Raw genomic sequence first — 23687 nt, 5'->3', positions numbered from 1 at the left:
TACACATAATTTTCACTTATTAAATTTAATTTCTTTCAGCTAGAAAACATCTCATATTTCATTGCAAACAAAATAGCTTAATTGTGCAGTTCCAACATGGCATTACCATATCTATGTTAAGTCAGTCAGCTACAGAAATTTGGGAGGAGGGAGAAAAGGAGGGGAGATGAGAGAAGGGGCCTCTTAATTAACAGTGTATTCATAAATCACCAGCTCTTAAAGGCTGTAAATTACTGTAGGGCAAATAATGAGACAAACAACTAACCAGCATTTCAGGAGTGCTTCAAAACAGAGTTTTATTTCCCCAGAAAGTCTCTGTAGTTCAAAGCCACTTTCCATCTGACATAGAATTCATCACAGCTACCATGTTGCCTTGATGAACTCATGAAATTGCACATTTTCTGGACTCCTGGTGAGTGCTACTTTCAGCTCTCATCTTTTCTGTAAACAAAAGGAGGAAACACTTGCTGGAAGGCACAGCTCTTTCTTTACACGGTCAGCACTCACTGAACTCAGGAGGCCCGAGGTGACCTTTCAGCCATGGTGGCAAGACAAAGGAGAAAGGGAGATGGTGTTTTTTCCTTCAGAAAAGCCAAATCAGACTTCAACTCTCTTCTTCGACCCCTACGAGGGTAAAGCTGCCCTAGCTGCACATCATCCCCAGCTAGCAGGAACCCCAAGCCCTGCACTGTATTTATGCAGAGGACAGGGCCAGGTGCCATTTACATCACAAAACTGCTTACCAGCTAAATGATGAAATCCTGCTTCCATTAGGTCTTCATATATATGTTTGACAGGATTCTGATGAGCCAGCAATATACCATGCAACCAGATGAGCAGCATTCTGTGTCCATGTTCCTTGTAACTTTTTTTTCCTGTGTAATACACAAAGCACGCTTCTGTTCCACATGCTGGAAACATTGTGGTTTGTGCTTTTGGACTGTTCCAAGAGGCTTTAAAACCTACCTGTTTGCTTCTCTTATTTTCTTTCTCACTGAGAAGCAAAATGAATATTGAGGCTTACAAAGGTAAAAAAGAAGTAGTAAGTAAAAAGGAATCAGTGCATCTGAAAACTCATTTCCTCCTTTTATTCTTGTTTAGCCTCTTCGAAATATTCCCGAGAGAAGAGTAAATGAGTGCAATGTGTGCTGTAGAAATATCCATCTCCCACCACTGAAATGAGAGTGCTACGAGAGGAGAGCATGAACAAGGTCCTCCTCTGCCACCCTGCTGCCTAGGGCTTCCCCTGCAGCAGCTCTGAACTTTAAGACCTTCCCTGCTGCTCTTTGCTCTAAATTTTGCTTCCTGAAGGTGAAGATTTTTTTCAACTGGAGAAGGAGAACTCAAGCAGCCTGTAGCAGAATTGGCCAGGAATCAGGGACAAGGGCTACATCTGTTCACCTCAGGTTTTAATAATGCTGCTCATTTTCACAAACCGAATGACAAGTAACACAGCCAAAACACTTCTGGGATAGGCTCATAGTTTAAAAAGCAACTATCTATCTGCCCTTTTGTGATCTATATTACTTACATACTACGTCTATCCCTTCAAATAATTGTTACCTGTCCATTGTTCTTCAATAGCTTTAATTTGCTCATCTGTGAACTTCCAGAACAGAGCCAGCTTTTTCCATTCCTGGGGTTTTAACTGATTGTATGCTAGATTCCAAAGGGAAGAACGGATTTGCTTGGTCTGCAGACTGTGATCTTGTTTGAAAGACAGAACAAAATTTGACTCAGCATCATTACAATCTAGATGTTCCTAAAAAGGAGAGCAGATGATATATTTTGTAATGAAGGTAGGAACACTTATTTTCTTTGCCTACGGTGAACAAGGTGGTCTATACAGTTGTATGTGTTTGCTGACAAGCCATATGCTCAGTGCAGAGCTCAGTGCTTCCCTACTGGGTTTGAAAAAAAACAAAATCTATCTCTTCCATTTGCAGCACCACAACTTCCCGTTGCTACTGTGTGTCCTGCCCTAAACACACAACAATAGCAACCCTCAAATCCAGTCAGCCTTCAAAATCCAGCCTTGCAAGGGTGGGGAAGGGTTGGGCAGAAGCAATAAATAGAAAAAGGAAAAGCAGAGAACAGGACAGTGTTTCACGCAGATTGTGTTATGTGCACTTCTTCATAGCAATGTGACATTTCTTTTTTAACAGATGCCTTGTCACAGATCACAGGCAGCAGCTTAATGTAATAAAAAGATGGTGTTTACAATAAGAGTTCAATACACTGTAGTTTCATGCACAACAACACTACTTGAACAACTTCATACTACGTATCTGTAACATTTGAACTGCTCACAAAAATTGCATGCTTCATTTCAGGAAATGGGATACAAACACTTCCACTTGCATTTCCCAGTATCTGCTGAGCTCCTGAAGAAAACCACCTCCTTAAACATCTTTTTTCCTCCCCAGGCAGCTCAGTAAACAGTGCCAAAAGGTGAGGAGCATCACTTGCTCACTGCTATCATCACACTTGTCATATCTTCCTTGGCAACAAACCACTTCACTTCTCATTTGCCTTTGGGATGAAAGCAACAATAGCGTACCTGCCAACTCCAAACTGAGGCAAGTTAGCTATGCATAACACGTGCACTTCATGGTTGTGCTTTTCATTAGTTAATCTACATCTATGATTTCCCAGCACAATTCCCTGCACTACTAAGTATCACAGAAATGGATGTGCAGGGCTGGTGGGGACGGGAGAGGCCCAGCGAGCTCACGTGTCCGCATGCAGGCGGGATCATGGACACCTCTATCACCCCGAGAGCTGCTTGTTTCATCTCGGAAAACGAACCCACTCTCAGAAAGCAGGAATGAGGGTGAGGTTATAGATTTAGATAGCAGCTTAGCAAGGAGAAAGGGCAGCAAGATAGTTCTCAAGCTACACTCTGAAACAGAGTCAATCCTGTTCTTCTCACCAGTCCTTTTAATCCAGTTTGCAAGTTAAAAAGCTGTTGCACCTTCATTCCTGCAGATTTTACGATGAGTGCAACTTAAATAGACAACTTTCAGTCCTGCACTAGCAATGAAGCACAAAGATTTTGTTATTGCTTGGGCATTTGGGGTTGCATTATGTCAAAGCCCAACACATTTAATCAATTCCTAGAGCTTGTATAAAACTGTCTCTCCAAACAGGAAGAACTGAGCAGCCCAATACAAGACTGAATTATTTATGGAGTATTAATAAGTCCTAAAATTAGCCTTCACCATGCTTCAAAATACTTCCCTTTCATCTTAACAAAGATGTAGGTATAGCATGTTCTTTGTGGCTCATTGCTAACATCGTTAACAGAACAGATACTTTCTCAGAATTTTAGATGGCCCCAATGAAGAACTTGTGTCATCACTCAGCAGTCTATATTTAAAAAAAAAAAAAAAAAAAAAAAAAAAAGTGGCCAGGAAAACAAGCTTAGGTATTCAGGCAATCGAGGCCAACCTAAGCAGTGTCCTTACTTCACATGGTTGCCTGGCCCTTCCCCATTTTTTTCTCGAGTTTTGTAAATAAACGCGTGGAACACCAGAGGGAGCGCTCGCTCACTGCAGTAGCTGCAGCCCGCAGTGCTCAGCCTCACACTTCTGCCCAGGGAAGGACACGCCGTTTCTTTAAAGCCACATATTTTGCTGTACTTTGGACATGTGGGTCAGTGTGGGTTGACATGTGGGTCAAATCGTCCAGACTCTCATGTTCATGTCAGAGTCTGAATTTGGGTCTCAGAAAACATCCCCATCCCTTCTTCTGTTTAGTAAGAGTTGCTGGAAAATGATACTCTAAAAGCTAGACAGGGACAAAACTTGTCCTAACCTCATTTTATCAAGGCTAGTGCTGTGAGGAGGAAAGGCACTAAATTCAGGATCTGCTTTTCTCTCGTGGTTTCCTTCAGTGTGGTGCAAGATGTCTCTTACCTGTTTTCTAGCATAATATCTTTCTGCTTTAATGATCATATCTACGATGAGGGCATAATTGCTCCTGGATGCCACAGCTAGTGCAGTTTTTCCATGCTGAAGGTAGAGACAGTGAGTCATAACATGATCTCATATATATATATATATATATATATATATATATATATATATATATATATATATATATAAAATGTACATATCATAATACATATCATATATCATTTATATATATATATAAATTCATATATATATATCTCATTCATATGTGTATATATATATACACACACACACACACACACACGCTTTCTTCAGCCCCTGTTTTGAAATTAGGGGGATCCCAGGCACGCACAGGCTGAAAACACCCGCCAAAACAGTCCACCCCCTGCTGTGGTTAGGCTGGCACTTTGGATGGGTGGTGCGGTAAAGCTGCTGAACTCGCAGGGATAAACCCAGGTCTTGTTCTAGAGGGAAAGAGAAGACACGACAAAGGGGCAGTGCGGGACTGTGCAGGACTTTATCAACACAACTGAAGAGGGTGTTTTGAGGGTGGTGCATATAATTTAAGGAACCAAAAGCCCTTTCTTTAATTCCAGTTACAAGGGACTGTTCAGTTTATCTGAACTGATCTCTGTTGCCAGCACTTTCACATAAAGGCTTTTTATGGTCCTGTCATCTTCCACTTTGAGTGGATCTCTACTTTGAATCTAGGACATTTTTCTATCTATCAAGTGCTGTACATTCTAGAAAATCGAGTCTAAAGGAGGCCCTTAAAGGAATCCCTTAAAATTATAAGGCTCAGTAATTGAATTATAAATTATTTCAACTCTCCAGCTATTATAAAGTTCCCTGATGCACACATTTGGCAATCTAGCTCCCAGCTCTGTTCAAAATCATCATAATTATCCAATTTCACCACATTGGGAGCCAAAGACTTGACGTTTCACGAAATCTTTATTGCACAGAAGTGTTTAGCATGAGGAGACAGTATAGAGTGCGAGAGCTCCCTGGGGGCACCTCCAGAAGGGCACTCTGCATTAAAAATAAATAAATAAATACCAGCACCACCACCTGAAAACAAACAAAACCCCACAGTCACCACTTGCTCCTTGCACAGGCCCTTCCTCAGAGACTCCTTGCTTTGATACTTCTACCCATCACTACCACTCTTGCCTATGTCTTTCCTGCCTGGCCTTTCCGTAACAGATGCTCCAGGGTCCAAATACCCACCTGGATGCATCTTGGAGGGTTTCTCAGGGACACTGGACACAACCAATTTCACATGCCCACTGTACTAAAGGGCAAACTGCCCTCACTGCTGCTGATGAAATCTGAACCGTCTGTATCCCTGCTCACAGCACACTTGACTGTGGGTGAGCAGCTGTAAAGGCTGCACCCACTTCTGCTCTGTGACACCTACTTGTCCTTCCTTCTTAAATCCAAGGCCTGACAGTGGTGCTTGCCCTTCAAACTAAGGAATTTAGAAGTTGTACATTTTTAAACACACTGTCTTTCAGCACAGCTGATTGCAGAAACAGCTCGATTTCAGATCTCTGCAAGCTGCAGGCAAGACAAAACGAGAGTGCAACTTCTTTTGCAACAAGCTTGTATTAAAAGGAACTTCCTTTGCAACAAATACCACTTGGCCACACTCATTCTACTAGGGATGGCTGGCAACACGCGCTTCCTGCATCTCCCAGAAGATTAGAAGCACTACAGAACAGAAATCACAAAGCGCTGGCTTGCGTGAGGGTTATACGCAGCGTACCTTATCCAAGGCCTGGAGATCACAGCCGGCCTTCAGCAGCAGCTCCACCAGCTCCACATTGCCAAGATCAGCTGCCAGATGTAAAGGGGTTTCCTGCCTCTGGAATGAATAACACCAAACAGATACAGCATGCCAAGCTCCTCCTTACAATGGAAATGCTTAGAGTTTAAATAGGATTCACAACAAGAGACAGCCTTGGCTAGAAAACCCTGAACAGAATGAAAGCATTAACTTTTGAATGATCTGGCTGCCAACTTTGTTTGAGGCAAACAAGAGCATCTGGGATCTCAACAGGAAAAATGCTCACGAGTTCCAGATGGCTTAGGAAACGGCAAGTATCATTCCCCTCTAGGGTACTGTAATGTAACAAACTCTTTCTGTCCTCTTAAAACAAGATGTTTGGGGCAGAGTGCTTCATGTGACTGCCAACCCCCAAAACACTCCCTCACGTAGCCTTTCCCTGCTGAAATTCATGCAAAGACAACCAGATATCCATAGCTTTCAACAGTAAGTTGTACACAGGCCACGAGGGAGTTGCTTAGACAGACCTGCCAGACCGTGGGATGGAGGAGAAGGCAGAACAGAGACCTACTGCTCCATAACAGATCCGGTGAACTCCACACCACAAAGGCACTGAACAAAACCAAACCGTTAACAAAATGTACAGTAATACAGACACTCTGCTTCAAGCCTAAACTTTGGGTCCAAAATGAGGGTTGTGTAGTTTCGACATTGCTCCATTTACCTACATAAAATCTAACTATTTATTCTTCTATAAAAATATTATTAAGAAACTCAGTTCTACCACCAAACAGCAGGGAGGCTCCGCAGTGTAATGCTCAGAGCAGATATCTATCCCTGTCACAGAGCAGTATTTGCTTTTTGCTCTTTTCTTTACAATTCTCAGTATTAGGAGAATATTCCAGACATTTGTGGATACAATGTAGCAGCAAATAAAATATAATATCATTTATAGAAACCTTGGATATTTGGAAATGTCCCATAATATACTTCATATGACAGAAAAACCTTTTGATCAGAAGTATTTGTGTCTATGAACCTCTAATGAAGCAGGTCTATGATCTGCAGATGTGGTTAGAGAACTTTGTTAGGACGCCACGAAACCACTAAAGCCATACCTCAACTTACATGATGCAGAGTTGAATAGATCCTTACACACCCAGAAACACCAGCCTTAGGCTTCCATGTACAGCCTTACCCAAGCCCTTTGGAGAACACACACTGACTACGTGATCTCAAATTTCCTCCAACAAAACACCCTCCTTGTTTCTTCAGTAATTTAGAGATGTATATGTATCTACTGTGTGCAATTCAATGTTCCATTTATTTCTCTTTCAGTGCACACTCATCTTTATGTAATTTCATTGCATTTCTTTAAAAAAAAAAAAAAAAGAACACTCTAATCCAGAATTATTCGGCCAGACCTACCCAGAATTGCCATCCTAAATCAATCAAACCTTCATGTATTTTTTCAATGGGAAAAGCTTGAGGTTAAGGGAGCCAGTGACCAGACCTTTCTTTCCCTGTATACTTCAGAAGGTTTATACTGAAAGAGTCTGTATGCTAAAAACAGGCAAATGGCTCTCTGCACTGAGTTTCCCTCTAAGATCCATATCTCTGAGACATTTTTGTCATTTATTGTTCATAAATCATAACAGGAATGTAATAAAAAAATCTGGATATATAGCATTTTGCTATCCATATCTTGCATAAACAGTACAAGCACAGCCTGTACCAGCAACTAACACGCACACACATGAGAAGATAAGGAGGGAGGAGGGAACTGCCTCTTATTTATTGTACTTGAGACCATAAAGAGAAAAAAAAATACAAAAGAAAAACAACATTTTCTACTTCAAACAAAATCTAAATAATCTCTTCCTTTTCAGTAAAGTTACATTGCTTTCCACTTTTTCTTACGTGATTTAAGGAGTTTATATCATGATTGGCATCCAAGAGACTTTGTACTACAGGTAGATGATTATTGATGACTGCTAAATGGAGAGGACTATTCTTCTCCTGTGAAGAAAAAAGAAACAAACTATTATACTAGAATATTTCAATTAAAGGATACATTCAAACAAACAAAAAAAGAGTTTCTTGTCAAACTGTGTGCCCTGCAAAGAGTACACAGGACAGGCACCGGTAGAGATCAAAGCTGCAGAAAACACAACTGCAGCTACTCAGTCCTGCTCAGGGACCCAGTGGCATGACTAGCCTCATGACCAGCCCACTTCTCATGCAACAGCTAGAGCAGCTTGTAAACAAACACATTAGGGAAATCTATAATTCCTCACTATGAGGTGCTTCCCAGTAAGTGTGCTAGTGCCCACAGACTGTCAGCAAGGCACTCAATGTATTCGGACATGGCATTTGCTGCTATTTTCTGGTTCACAAAGAAAGACTTTAAGGCAGCATTTATTTTCCCTCAGAAAACTTGGTTTGCCCTTATTTGAACAGACTGGAGACAGCATAATTCTAAATTAGGTGGCTAACCGTCCAAATCTACTTTCCAGGAATAACGTCACGTAACACACTCCTCCTTTAATATTCTTGGTAATTATAACTAGAAAGAGAGTAATTCCTGTTATTTGAGTGCTTATTCATGAAAATAACTCTGGCATACATCCAACACCAGTCACAATCCAATTCTTAGATTGATTTGTATGTTGAACCCATGCTTCACCACTTCATTAAATACAGATTACAAAAAATCATAGCAGTGCCAATCACTAATGCCAAAGACCTATTAATTAGTGTCTTTATAAACCACCGCCTTTCTTCAGGGCTATAGAAAAATAGCCATACTGGAAATGTTTCTAATACTTACGTCACAGTTTTCAGAGTTGCTTCTGCTACAGCAAGTTAATGCCAACAAGCAGTACAACAACTGACTGATCTTTAAAATAAACCATTTTGAAGACATTACAAATTATTCTTCCTTGCCAACATTAAATAACATTCAAGTGATTACGGCAGGTAAATCATGAAGACAGGATCTCTATTTTCATTCTGTACTGCAGAAATATAAAATATTTTCCTATTCACAGAAAATCCCAGGTGTAACAACTGCTCTATCTGAAGTGAGGCAAGATTTGAATACCAAGAATACTTTAAAAACAAAAACAAAAAACAACCACCACCATTCCCAGCCTTCCAACTGTATGCAGTTTTGGAAGGCATATGCTTTTAGCACAGAGAATAAAAACAAGGGTGTTTTTTGCCTTTTAAGTTAGAATCTCTTAGTAGCTGTCTGCTCCACAGCCTCTTGGCCTCAGCAGAGCACCCTGCTGAACTGCACGTCCTGCCCAGGCCTCCTCAGGGCGGCCCGGCCGCCTCACACATCAGCCCTTCAGACTATCCAGGCTCGACCTGTGTGGAACAGGAGCTTGTCCTCGTTAGTCTCTACACATCATTAACAAAACAGATAAACTCATAAACTCATAAAACAGATAGTCAGTAACATTTACACTAAAAATAATAAAATAAAAACAGTAGAAGAGCCATGTAGAATTGAACTACCATTCAGTTACAAGAATTCTTAAGGAAAGCCTTAAAGGCAGAACAAATTTGTCCTGGACGTCAGCAGAAAAGTTACAGTAACACATGCTCACCTCTGGTTTGGAGACAAGGTCAATATTCTTATCAAGAAGAAATGAGACCAAGGACAGGTGACCATTCTGGATTGCAATCTGTAGAGCACTGGTATTGTTCTGAAATACATGTTATAAACAGCAAAAGCTTGTTTTTGTTCCCGGGGAGGGGGGAAAAAAAAAAAAAAGCTAAATACTGCTCTCTATATGGAATAATCTTTCATTTAAATCTGTGCTATTATCCAAGAAGTAGTCCCCTTTTCAAAAAGTTATACAATTAAGTAGACACCAGTTACTATGATGTGTTTTTGTTTTTTACATTGCTACTATATTTCCACAAATCTAACCCCAGTGCTCTATAGTCCTTTTCAATTTCTCTTACGGAAGAGATAAAACAGCTTTGTGAGCTCTCCTGTATCACAGACAAGGATAAGTCCAATATATCTCCTGGTCTTTCAGTGTGACCTTTAGCAAGCAATCACCTTCCCACTGGTATTTTTTTTTAATTCAGAGAAAACTTTCTCTTAAAAATAATCTCTCAGTCTCCAGGAAACAAACTCTTGGAAATTCTTGCAAGAGCCAAACCAAGGCTGTTAAAGAAATTTCAGTTATACTGGAATCAGGGAACCAGATGATGGTTCCCCGATGGGACCCAGATGGGAACAGGTTTATCAGCAGCTCAGTTATGCACACTGCCCAAATTGAGGTCTTTCAATTACCCCATAGTTAGTCACATTTCCTAGCCATATATCTTACTGCTGGATAAACAGTAAATGCTGAAGCCCATCAAAATATTATGTCAAAAAGGTCTATCCTGTTACTTTTTTCAGCATAAATTTTGTGCTCTTAACATTCTCCACATTTCCATTTATATTTTTCATAAAATGTTTATCTTTTACCGTTTCATAAAAGCAAGCAGAACAAATATATTGTTAGTACACAGAGCAGAGAGAGAGGATATGACCCTTCCCACAGCCTAGACGTCCCCGTAAGAGTGTGCTGAAGGAGCAGCATTTACATACTTGAGTTAAAAGGTTGATGTCACTCCCTGCTTCCAGTAAGAGTTCAGCACATTTTTCATGACCTCCTTCAACAGACAAGTAAAATGGAGTTTCTCCATGCTAAATAACAAAGAAAGAGAAATTTGCTGCTCCAATTCAAGCTATGTATAGCCAATTTTTAAAGTTTGCTACAAAACAGATTAATCAGACTCATCCGGATCAACAGAAAAAGAAGAGGAGAGAGCATCATCTCAAAGCTCCTGTGAACACGCAAATGAAATGACAACTCACCCCCCCTTAAGTGGTGGATGTCATTTATGTCTGTTATGTATAATAGTTATATACAAATAACTATTTCATATATTTCTCTTAATTGTTTTGAAAGGACAGTACAGTCAGCACACAAGGTAACAAAGATGATGGATAGAAATTGCTGCTCTTTGGCACAAAATACCAACACTATCATGCCAGCACACACCACCAAGGCCAGGTTCTGTTAGCCCAGTGCCAAGGACTTTGGATGTATTCTCACTTTTAATACTAGTTAAAAGGAGCAGTAACAATCCTGGCACAGGCTTTTTCTAAAACTCATCTCCCCCAAATCTCCACATCTCCAAAGCAAGTCTCTAAAATAAGTTACATGAGTTGCACAATGACCTAACGCCTAGATGCAAAATATTACAATACACAAAGGTTTATTTAAAGCTAACCTGTGTTTCAGCATTCCCTGAAGCAGTAATAATTCCATATTTTTCCCTGCCTGAAACCCTGCCACTCTCATTCTGTTTAACTTATTCTGGTACATTACTAGTGCTGAGGTGAGAGTGCTCTGTTTATTCACAGAAAGAAAGATCAACTACAACTCTTTAGCCATGACAGGGTAGGGCCAGAAGTAGTGCAAGCTCTGTCTGCACAATCAACACTTTTCTTGAACAAATTTTGGAAATGCAAGTGCTTCACATTCCAAAAGGTCTTAGATAGACTAGCTGGCTGAGAGATAATCTCTCTACCCATAAATCTTTTGACAAATGAAGAGGGAGACCTTCATAGATGTTCCCTACTCTTTTCAGACAGTCCTCTGCTGGGGTAGGAGAGCCTGTCAGCCACAAGGCAGGTTTCTGTAACGGGCAAACTTGCCCACGAGGAATTGACCTAACTAGTCCAATTCATTCCAGCTGCCCTAAGGAGCAGAAGAGAAACTTATTTTTGCAAAGCTGAGATTATATGATTATGTGTGCTCTCTTGTCTTTCACATCTAATTCATGTCTTAAAATAAAGCATGAATTACACATGTGCTCATGAGTGCAGCAACTCAGGGATACAAACTTTGCAACTAGTGTGTACTTCATGAATATGCTGACTGAACTAATCAATACTAACCCAGGAAAAAAATGTGTCTTAAGTGAGTTCTGTGGAGCCAAGTGAGACTGGATGAACAACATACAAATCTGAGGCCTCCTTGTTGAGGTGCCTGTGATGGTCTGTGCTGGGTGTGCATCTCACAGAGACCTATAAAGTATCATGGGCAGTGCAAGGAACAGGATTGTGTGGCTAGAAATGCAGGACTAGAAACTTGCTTTTCAGTATATACTGAAGAGCTTTGCTTGGCTTGCAAACTTACACACCAGCATATAACCTCCCTATATTACAAAAGTACCACTTAGCTTGCAACCAGCTGCATTAGTTCTGCCTTTCATCTACCAGTAGTTAGAGTACACAAAATGGGGAGGAAGCCCCTCCACATATAAGAGTAAGAGGCATTGAAACAGTCAGTGGAGCTGAGTTTACTGGAGAAGGGACAAAGAAACAGTATGCAAATGAAGTCTAGTCAGTGCAAGTTTTTTTTTAATTTAAAAACTATATATTCTTTCACAAACTGTATCTCTTTTAGTAATTTCTGTGTCCTCACCTGATTGAGGTCATTTATTTCTTCCCATTGTTCGAGCAGAATTTCTACAACTTGGCTGTGTCCATTTTTAGCTGCTAGATGCAATGCTGTATTTCCCTCCTTGAAATTAAAATATCAGAGATTTAAAAATGCACATTAAAGAACAATCATTAAGTAAAAACAACAGCCTGTGTTAACACATATTTAAATACAAGCCTTTGGTCTTTCCAAATCACATTCTTGCACACAAGGAGCAGTTTCACAGAATGTTCCAACATTCAGACTTTTTTTTTCTGCCTGTGTACATGTGAAAAGACCCCTTTTCACATGATGCTGGTACAAGAACAAATGTAATGCTGTCTAGAAACAAACTGAAGCTGAAGACTGGGAGAAGGATAACCCTTAGGGGAATTCCAGTCTTAACAGTAGGGAGGAAAAAAAAAAGGGGTGAGGGTTGTCAAGTGATACATACATACACACTGCGACTGCAAATAGTGACCCAGGAGATGAGGAGATTATCTCCTACCTACTTATTCTGCTTCTGGGTTGCAGCATTCTCCTCTCATTGCTGCTTTAATCTATTCAGCTGCTTATCTTTCCGGAACGATACTCTCTCTTCACTCTCTTTTAACCTCTGCTGAAAAAGTGCTTAGAGAGCTTCATGCTGCATTGTGGTTTTTAAGGTATTACCAGAATACCAAAATAAAAAAATCATTTATTTTGTAGCATAACTTGCAGGATTCTTACATGCATGGTTCTATAATAACAATACCTAACCATTTTGCAATTTCTAATGTATTTATCCTTGCAATGCCTAGGATGTAGAGAAACCCCGACATCATTCCTTAAAGAATAAGGGCGATTTTGCATAGTACACAGATACCTTAAAATTCCATCAGATTTCGGTGTTGAGACACTTCTGAAAAATCCCTGTAAGTATTTATTTATGTCTTAAAGTATTTTAAAAACCTTTTGCAAAACTTGTCATGCGGGTCTTTGCAGTGACACACAGATACAGCTGAGCAGAGGTAGAAACTGGGAAACTTGGCTCGTCAGTGCTGAAGCTGGCTCCTTACTCACTAGACCTTCCTGCTTCTCCCAATAGACAGCTTAACAATTAACATAAAGCAGTACGAAAGTAACACATATGGAAAAGATTCCTGGCATCAAGACCAGAAATTCTGCTACCCTGCATTAATTATTTAATAGTCATTATCTTTGTGTCGTTATTGGTCTCTCCAATATATATCCAATATACAGGAGATTTAGCACCATGACATCTGCACACTTTATTCATATTCCTTGGTGATGTACTAACTACTCTGAAACAAAATAACCTTTCATATGCACAATTTTATTTGTACTTCTACTGAAAAGAAAATGTTACCTTATCTTTTTCAGATGTAAACAGCTTTAGCCTAATCAAATTGTTAATCATATCAGCATGGCCTTTTTCAGACGCCAGAAGAAATGGTTTTCTACCTTTCTAGAAAATAGTCATGAAAAGAATACAATGTTACAAAAGCAAAATATTGTTTCTCCTTACTACATATATGGTATATATAGACGCACGTATATTCTGCATAAACACTTGTTTAAGTAAATCAATAAAAATGTGGAAGTTTACAAGAATGTTGTGAATAAAAAAGGCAAAATTTTCTTGGGGTAAAAAATAGATTATATACCTTGCATATCTTGAAGAAAATATTTGAACACTGACCAGAAAAGGTAACAAATGATGCAAACAATGTGCTCCAAACACTGAGTTCTTAATTATTCTTGATATAGAACTATTCATCAGAAGAAGAACTGTTTCATTAAAAAAAAATGAGATGCTCAGAAATAGTCACCAAAGTAGCTGAAAGACGTATTTCTTTGGCATAACACATTTGATCAGAATTCTGCAGCACAGTCCACAACCAGTATTTCTGAGAAATGTCATCCAGGAGGCCTAATTCAATTGTTCTGCATTTGTTTTCCATTTGTAAAATGAAACATTTTTCTTCCTGCTTACAGTTTAAGCAATGTTCTCTAGACATAAAATAGCATCACTGGTCAGACAGGCTACCTAACACCAAAGGCTACCCGACAGTGCCCTATATTATTAAGAAAAAGTTCAAGAAATGCGCTAATAGGTAATTATGAAACAAACTCAACACAGAGACTATTCTGAAACACAACGTTTGAAGCACGAATTTCAGTTTTGTTCAATTAATTCAGCTTTGTTGGCCTTGGCTCATGTAGAAAGCATTCCAGATTTGGCAGCATCAGGTCAAGACAATACAAAGCCCCACAATATGACAGGGAAGCTTGTTATAGCAGAGGCTGATCCTATGTTTTTCGTGAGGTAGAAGTAAAATATCCTGTTTAGTTAAGCAAGCTTTCAAAGAGAGATCCTCACGCACTGATGTACAGAAATACAACCACAGCAAATCCAAAGAGGACAAGGCTCTTGCACTGCTGCCTTGCTGGGGCACCTCCACTCTTCACCACACAGGATGACTACATGCAGGCCCATATCCTGCATTACATGACATCAAAGAAATAAGCAGGAAATGGCACACTGTACCCCATCAGGCTTGTTCAAGTCTTTCAGGTGAAGATCCTGGATAAAATAATCAACTATTTTTACACTGTTGTTCTGAGCTGCGAAATGCAGTACATTCTTTCCTTCCTAAAAAAAAAAAAAACAAGGCAACTCTGTAAGAACAAGCTTAATTTTGCTCCAGACAAACATGTTTAGAGTTGATTAAAATTTATCACCAACAAACCTCATTCTTAGCCTTTTGATCAGCACCTGATTTAACTAATTTTCGCATAATGTCCAGATTTCCAGACCAAGCCGCAAGATGAATCACTGTCAGGCCATGCTTCAAACAAAAAGAAAAGGAAATCAATTACCACCAAAATACCCGTCTTTTCCACTCCCTAAAAAATCTTTGTGATTATTTCAGCGTATCAATGGGTTGTGCTTTGCAGGCATGAGAAGGTCAGTCAGTATTATCACCTGGCACAGTAATTGAGACTCATCTCATTTAAGTTAACTGTCATGCATCAAAATGTAGCTGTACAGGATCCTCCTCCTCGTAACAGGAAGGCATTTCCAGAGAAAGATTAATCTCATTTTAAGATAAGGATTTATAGACAGAAAATTTCTTACTGTGGCTTACAAATCTATCCTGAAAAAGCTTTCAAACCAAACTTTAATTTTTGCAGGGGTAGTTTTAAAGAGACTTTCAATTTCAGATCATAAATTTAAAGCAGTATTATAAACATATATATATGTATATATCTTATGATCATCTTTTATTCACTTCTTCCAACTTAAAACTGTATATGCCCAACTGCAGCAGGACTATTAATAGGCTCGTAATTCAGCATATAATTAGGCACTGACAGCATGAAGAACTTAAAATGTATCTTCAAGAGTTTCTGTAGCTCCCTTCTTGGATCACAGCTATAGTTTAGAACTCATTGGCACATGTTAGAAATGTTTCCCTGTATTAGCAGAAGGTTTTTTCTAAGTCATATTTTCATAAACAAAATTAAAAAACATGAATGTGCATTATCTTCACAGACCTAACTACCAGATACTATTTCAACAGACCAACTCAACTGAATAAAGAATTAAAAACCATTTCATACTGTAAATAAGAGGTCCTGCTGGAATACCCGGCCTCCAAACTAACTGAAGTCACTGCTTTAGCCAGGAATATGACGAAAACTATTCAAGGAGAGATACCATGTGAGCACAGAATGGGTTATATTGTTGCTCTAGAATGCAAGGTGCCTGTGCATAATGTAAGAAACAGCTTGTGTTAGAATTAGCAGTAAATGTTGTTTTATCTTATGCTTACAGCACCATTCAAAGGGACCTCAGCAGACCAGAGAAAGAGGCTGACAGAAACATCATGGAGATCAACAAAGGGAAACGCAAACTCTGGCACCTGCAGACAAATAACCCCAGGCACCGAGACAAACATAGTGCCAACCAGCTGGAGAGGAGCTTGGCAGGAAAGGACCTGGACAAGCTGAAGATGGACCAACCACTCATCCTGCAGCAAGGGAGGCCAACATTTCCTTGATGCGACAAGGAAAGCTAATGCACGGTTGGAACGCAATCTGGCAAGGGACGTTAAAAATAACAAAAAAAAAATCTTCAAATACATTAACAGCAAAAGGAAAATCAGGGAAAACGTGGGTCCGCTGGTGGACAGGATGGGCACCCTGGTTACAAATAACACAGAAAAAGCAGAGTTGCTCAATGCCTTCTTTGCTTCGGTGTTTACCAAGGGCGGCCCTTTAGAGTCCCAGGCCCTAGGGACAAGAGAAGAAGCCTGGAGAGAGGAAGACTTGCCCTGGGTAGAGGAAGATTGGGTCAGAGAGCACCTAAGGAAACTTGAGACCCACAAATCCATGGGCCCTGATGGGATGCACCCCAGAGTGCTGCGGGAGCTGGCAGATGCCATAGCTAAGCCGCTCTCCATCATCTTTGAAAGATCCTGGAGAACAGGGGAGGTGCCGGAAGACTGGAAGAAGGCCAATGTCACGCCAGTCTTCAAAAAAGGCAAGAAGGAGGACCCAGGCAACTACAGGCCAGTCAGCCTCACCTCCGTTCCTGGAGAAGTGATGGAACGGCTCATACCGTCCATTGTCTCTGGGCACATGGAGGACAAGAAGGTGCTCAAGAGTAGTCAGCATGGATTCACCAAGGGGAAATCTTGCTTGACTAACCTGATAGCCTTCTGTGATGGAATGACCGGCTGGATAGACGAGGGGAGAGCGGTGGATGTCGTCTATCTCGACTTCACCAAGGCTTTTGACACCGTCCCTCACAACATCCTCCTGGGCAAGCTCTGGAAGTGTGGGATAGATGAGTGGACAGTGAGGTGGATTAGGAACTGGCTGGATGGCAGAGCTCAGAGGGTGGTGATCAGCGGTGCAGAGTCTAGTTGGAGGCCTGTAGCTAGCGGGGTCCCCCAGGGGTCAGTCCTTGGTCCAGTCCTGTTCAATTTATTCAACAATGACCTGCATGAAGGCACAGAGTGCTCCCTCAGCAAGTTTGCTGATGATACCAAACTGGGAGGAGTAGCTGATAACCCAGAGGGCTGCGCTGCCATCCAGAGGGACCTGGACAGACTGGACAACTGGGCGGTGAGGAACCTCATGAAATTCAACAAGGCCAAGTGCAAGGTCCTGCACCTGGGGAAGAATAACCCCAGACACCAGTACAGGCTGGGGACCGACCTTCTGGAGAGCAGCTCTGCAGAGAAAGACCTGGGTGTCATGGTGGATGACAAGTTGACCATGAGGCAGCAGTGTGCCCTCGTGGCCAAGAAGGCCAATGGGATCCTGGGGTGTGTTAAGAAGAGCGTCTCCAGCAGGTCGAGGGAGGTGATCCTGCCCCTCTACTCAGCCCTGGTGAGGCCAGATCTGGAGTATTGTGTCCAGTTCTGGGCTCCACAGTACAAGAGGGATGTGGAGCTGCTGGAGAGAGTCCAGCGCAGGGCTACAAGGATGATCAGGGGCCTGGAACATCTGCCCTGTGAGGAGAGGCTGAGGGAGCTGGGCCTGTTCAGCCTGGAGAAGAGAAGGCTGAGAGGGGATCTAATCAGTGTATACAAGTACCTCAAGGGGGGGAGTGCAGAGGATGGTGCTGGTCCCTTTTCACTGGTGGCCACTGACAGAACTAGAGGTAATGGCCACAAACTGAAACACCAAAAGTTCCACAGGAACTTAAGGAAAAATTTCTTAACAGTGAGGGTGACAGAGCACTGGAACAGGCTGCCCAGAGAGGTTGTGGAGTCTCCTTCTCTGGAGATCTTCCAAACTCGCTTGGACGCAGTCCTGTGCCACGTGCTCTAGGTGACCCTGTGTGTGCAGGGGGGTTGGACTAGATGACCTCTAGAGGTCCCTTCCAACCCTAAGCGTTCTGTGATTCTATGATTCTAACAGCATCCTGGGCAGCATGAGGAAAAGTGTTACCAGCAGTTTGAGAAAGTTGAGTCTTGCCCCTCTATTCAGCACTAGAGACACATCTGGAGTGTTGGCTCCACATCTGGCACCCCAGTACATGAGAGACATGGACCTACTGCAGCAACTCCAGCAAAGATAATTAAGAGATTGCAGCATCTGATACGTGAGAACAGGCTGAGAAACCTGCTACTGCTTCTGTGAGAGAAGGCTCAGGCCACTTTATCAATGTCTACATAAACCTGATGAGTAGCAGTAAAGAAAACAGAGACAGACTTTTGTCAGTGGTGCCCAGTGAAAAGACAAGAAGAAAGACACAGATTGAAATACAGGAAGTTTTGTTTAAACATAAGAAAGCCTTTAACTTCAAAAGAATCAAACCCTAAAATCAGTTGCCCAGGTTTTGTGAAGTCTCCATTCTTTGAGATGCTCAAGTCAGACTGGGGAAGGCCCTGAGTAACCAGCTCTCAGTGACAGTGCTTTGAGCAGAGGTCTTGGACTAAATGAGCTCCAGAGGTGCACTCCAACCTCAATGATAGTGCGCATAGGTCATTTATTTGGGAGAAGTGTAAGCAGTAGAAAGGAAGTAAAAGCAGACTCGGAAAAAGAACAAAAAAAAATAGAGAATAAGGTACAAAATCAATTGGAGAACAAAGAAGAGCAGGATGTTATGACAGGGACCTTTAAAGACTGTGGATGCCTCCAGACGGTGGTGAAGATGACCTGTGGAGCCAAACCTCCCACAGACTGGAGGAGAGTCACTTGGACAGCCTTTGGACTCACTATCATGTTAGAAAGACTTGGAGTGGCAGGGTGCAGTGAGAAAAGATAAGCTTGTAAAGTCTTGCACCTTAATATTTGGTGCAGGAGGAAAGGCAGCAGAATTATAATTTAGCAGTGCTTAATGTGTTCAGAAGATTTCCTAACAGTAGTATAATTGTGTATCAATACTAATGCTAAACAATAATACAACACTAAAAAAAGAATTGTAACTCAATCAATGCAACTGTAAGTCATAGTGAAATAATCCTGAATTATTAATATAGTGGTGTGCTTATTAGCCAATTAATGTATTACTAGTTTCTTAGAGCTATTCTAATAAACATAACTATCTCAATCAATCAGTCTCAAGTCTCCAGGCCTAAGATGAAGAGTCACACTTAAGAAGTAAAACATACAGTTGAAAATAGGATATTTTGTTTTTAAATCAGCTAACTTTCTATGAGGAAATTTTAAGAATGCTTAAGACCTGTGGTCATTAATATAATTCTATCAGAAACTGAAATGGAATAAGGAAAAGTTGCAGTATCCTCATTCTGTTTCTTATCAATCGCAAGATCAGACTGCCAAAAGGTACATGAGTAACTGTCAAGTATAAAATATAATGTCATAACAATTAATCTCTGTAAGATAATCATGACAGTTTAAATGTTTTCAATGTTCTTTGAAGGAAGAAAAGATGATTAACAACATCTATTAATTAAAAGACAAACCTTAATTACAGTGAGACTCTGACTGACAGGTTTAATAGGACCCCAACACAAAGCACTGTGATTCCAACCTGTGCTCAGTGCACCCTTTCAAGGTACTAAAGTGTCCATAAAATGCTTTAAAACAGCTCAGTGCCTCTACAAAGCTGAAAGATGGCCACTGAAATATAATTTGCCATAGGAAAAACATACAATAGTTACAGAATAAAGCTACCTTGACACTATACCATGCAAAAGACCCAGGAACACCCTTTCTTAACTATTGAACTATTCCTTGAAGAAAAAAGCGTCCCTTTCTTACAAAATTACTCTATTTGCATTTATACATATAATAATATATACATTGCATTTTTGCAATGCATTACATTGCATTGCAATATAATAATGTATACACTGCATTTAATTTCATAGTATTTAGTTCATTTAGTATTTAGGATTCACACAATGTCTTTCAGATTGTCAGACAAAAGAGAAATCATTACCTAAAGAGCTATCAAAATGTTGATTACAACAGTACAAGATTTGCTTAGGAGCAGATAGAATCCAGAAGGAGAGCCATATTTCTTCAAAGCAACACCTTGCAACACTTTCCTTCTGTATGTGAGATAGTCACAAGAAGGGAAATTCATGATAATGTCTCAGAGCAAATCAAGCTAAACTTCACATGCATTTCCCATAATACATGCGAGTGCCCAAGTCAGAAACTGTTGGACAAGTTTCTTGCAATTTTGGACAAGTCTCTTTTATTTTATTTTTAAATTAAACAGAAAAGACTAACAGACTAGGAAACTTATTTCTTCCCCACCCCCCCCCCCCAACCTGGATTTTGATTTAGTTAAAATTTATACCGTTCCGCATACACTAGATAGGGAAGGGAGGGTGGAGTGGGAAAAAGAAAAGAAAAAAAGAAAAAAAACACACATGCAAACAAAAAAAACCTCACGAACATAGCTTCTCTGGGAAAAAAACGTACATACCATTCACTATAAAACTCTTAGTTTGAACAGTCTGTTTATTAATAACACCACAAATCTGGCATTAGTATCTGAATCTAATCCTTCACTAGGCACCACCATGTTTCCCAACTAAATTAGCCACAGACCACTCAACCCTTAATGCCTCGGAGGCTGCAGAGCAGCTGACACAGTTTTGCATTAAGCTGCTCACAAAAATGGAACACAAGCAGTCACCTTTTGAACGATCCCTGCTTTTAATAAGATTGTCTTTATGTAGAGGAGGCTACAGATCAGCATAGAGTTACTGCAGAGACAGGTTACTTCTGCAAGTGGCTTCCACCATTCTTGTGCTCACACAAGTACTCAACATAGCCAACAGTCTTGACTATATTAGCTATATTACTTTTTTCATATTAACTATATTCCTTTCACATGAATGTGTGAAATCTTAAAATGAATTGGAGCATTTACAGCAAGCATAAAATTTTGTAAAATTAGAAGCACAAGGAAGTACTTACCTTCATTTTCCCTAATGTGTTCCTAATGTATGAATCAAAATATGTAAAGTGATTTTACTATAAAAACAACTTTGTTTACCTGATCTGCAATGTCAAGTCTAGCTTTGTGACGGAGAAGAAAATCAACTGCAGATATATGATTCCTTGCAACAGCAAAATGCAGAGCAGTGCGTTTTAACTGAAATAAACAAAATTTTGTTTGTCAGGTCCACAATAGAGCTCTTTTCGCATGCAGATAATAAGTAGAGAAATCAGAATTCCTGATTACAAATTTACCCTTGTATATGTCCTTCGCAACAGCCAGATTTTTTTTTTAATCTGTATTTCTATTTCATAGAATCCTTAAGGTTGGAAGGTACCTTTACAGATCATCTAGTCCAACCTCCCTGCACATGCAGGATCACCTAGAGCATGTAGCCAAGCATATTTGCTTGGATAAAGTTTAGATTTTTAAATTTTAAATTCAAATCTTAAAGATTTACAGTAGAAACAGAACACTTTAGTTACTCTATGTAGCATAACGATCCCTTTGTTAAAGGGTCTGAGCGGGATTAAATAATCAGGCCCTGTGTAAAAGAGACGCACGCAATACAAAATACATTCACATTTGCTACTTTAAGAAATGGATTAATTTGAAAGAGAAGTGGATTTCTGCAATTAGATTTGATTTTGGTATCCTGCTTGCTTTTTACCATCTCTTTAGTGCATGATGAGATTTTTATTTCACACATAATTAGTTCAGTGTCTTTCCAAACTCCTTGATTATTTAGGTAAATGAAGGTTTCTTCCTTGCACACATAGTCAGTAATTGCAGACTTGTGAATAGGCTCAAGGCTGATCAGAAACACTTGATTAATTTTTTCATTTTGGTAGTTAAAGGCAGGAATTCAAAATGGATTGGTTAAACCACACTGAGCCTTAGTGGAGATAGCTTCATTTACAATTAAAATAACCCTAATTGGGTTTAACATGATTCATAGAAAGTTTCCATACAAGGATATAATGTGATCTAACCAGTTACCTTCAAAAGCGAATTTGGAATTGGTTTCTCCTGCTCCTGTGTGGACTTATCCCTGTGCAAGGCTAAATTTACAGCTATACAAGTTGGAAGCATAAAAAGGTGGGATTGTCAAAGTTATGCCAGAAAGCCTCTTAGCTCAGAAGCAGCTGTATCAACAAATTCTCCTTTTGGCAGCCTAGCTCGTTTTGCTTGGAAACAGAGTGGCTGGAATAATCGACTCAAACAAAAGAACAGTTCTGTCAGTACAATCAGTTAGTACACCATGCCCAGGCATCTACCCTAGTAAATCTCTCATAGGATAAATTTGATTTAAGGATGAGGAAGTAAAGATTCAAGTTACTGGACTGTAACAGGATTTGACTTAATTTTCTCTATTCTGGAAAGGAAAAAGAGGCAAGAACTATTTTTAAGTGGGTTCTACTGTTACTTTCTATATATTTATAGTACTATGTAATTGCTGGGAACACTATCTTTGTTCAATGTAACTTTATACAAGAGCTTTTTATCTTACTCCTTTTTACAAATAAACCAAGGAAAGTAATTGTACATGCTCCTCAACTCCCGGGGGGAAAAACGCATGTGGGGAGAGGAAGCAATTTTTCCAGAAGCCACGGTTAAATAACATTAGGATGTCCATGCCTAGATGATTTATACAGAGCCTTTGAGGGCAGGCTGTTCTCCATTTCTCATAGCTCCTTGATTAAATAGCAAGACAACTGAATAGTTACTGAACTGCCCTTGATGGGGAACAGGGAACTGTACTTTGATATGGTGAGATACATTTCCTCAGATTTTAGGCCTAGTTCTGGTACCAGCCTAATATACACCTTCTTTTCTGCTTATGACAAATGTGAACTCTGATCTCACCCTGTAGACAAAAAAAGTAGTAGAATGCTCCTATGTTTCTGGACACATTGAACAATATAATTTCACTGGCTTTTTAAGTCTCTAATTCTAGCAGCCTAAATTCAGTCTTAAAGTGTCTGTGAGGGTTAAGTCCTCCCATTCTAAAAAATGGGGGACTTCAGACAAAGAATTTAATCACCTCAGAGCACAGAGGCACTGTATAAGAGCAAGAACCACTATTCAGAAGTCCTTAGCTCCCAATTTTATGCACAGACTAGTGCAAATTCAAGGGTCGGTGAGGTTTGTTGTATGAAATCCAATCCTACAGAGTCTAACTGGACTCATGAAATACAGATTAATCAGCTTCTAGAAAGGGTTTCTTAGCCTCATGGCCTTGCAGCTGATCATACCAGATACTCCGGGATTCCACTACGCAACCCAACATAAGTCAACATTTCAGACCATTGATCTGCCAGATATTTCATACTCACCGTATCTACAGCATCTATGTTAATATTCTTTTTAAATAATTTTTCCATGGTTTCCAAATTGTTCATTTTAGCAGCATACTGAAATTCTCTCTCATCGGGTAATACTGTGAAAAACATTACAAAACATTTACATTACTAAAAAAATGGCCATAACAAACTTAAGTGATTATACTGTTCTTACCTTATTATTTGTCCTGATTTAATATT

General features: G+C 40.0%; 1 protein-coding gene across 1 annotated transcript; it reads right to left on the bottom strand.

Annotated features, from left to right (window-relative positions):
• Positions 1-367: 367 nt before the first annotated feature.
• On the bottom strand, positions 368-23687 carry ANKDD1B (ankyrin repeat and death domain containing 1B). The gene is made up of 14 exons (XM_088535633.1): positions 23481-23687; positions 21202-21300; positions 14957-15055; positions 14755-14859; positions 13573-13671; positions 12207-12305; positions 10293-10417; positions 9318-9420; positions 7624-7722; positions 5683-5781; positions 3918-4013; positions 1564-1762; positions 744-875; positions 368-441 (listed from the first exon to the last, which is right to left on the bottom strand). The coding sequence occupies exons 1-14, from the start codon at positions 23595-23597 to the stop codon at positions 383-385; spliced, it is 1530 nt and encodes a 509-aa protein (XP_088391759.1). The 5' UTR covers positions 23598-23687; the 3' UTR covers positions 368-382.

This window comes from Tinamus guttatus, unplaced genomic scaffold (assembly GCF_059628265.1).
Source record: "Tinamus guttatus ecotype Peru unplaced genomic scaffold, ASM5962826v1 Tinamus_guttatus_pri_ptg000637l, whole genome shotgun sequence".
NCBI classification, from domain to species: domain Eukaryota; kingdom Metazoa; phylum Chordata; class Aves; order Tinamiformes; family Tinamidae; genus Tinamus; species Tinamus guttatus.
This window is presented reverse-complemented; position numbering and strand designations above follow the sequence as displayed.

What these genes read in the sequence shown, in the direction of transcription:
- ANKDD1B (XM_088535633.1), bottom strand. Translation starts at nt 23,597, where the DNA reads ATGTTTTTCACAGTATTACCCGATGAGAGAGAATTTCAGTATGCTGCT. An exon ending in GACTTGACATTGCAGATCAG is followed by an intron (nt 15,056 to 21,201) that starts GTAAACAAAGTT and finishes TTTTGTTTGAAG; the next exon opens with CATGGCCTGACAGTGATTCA. An exon ending in ATCAAAAGGCTAAGAATGAG is followed by an intron (nt 14,860 to 14,956) that starts GTTTGTTGGTGA and finishes TTTTTTTTTTAG; the next exon opens with GAAGGAAAGAATGTACTGCA.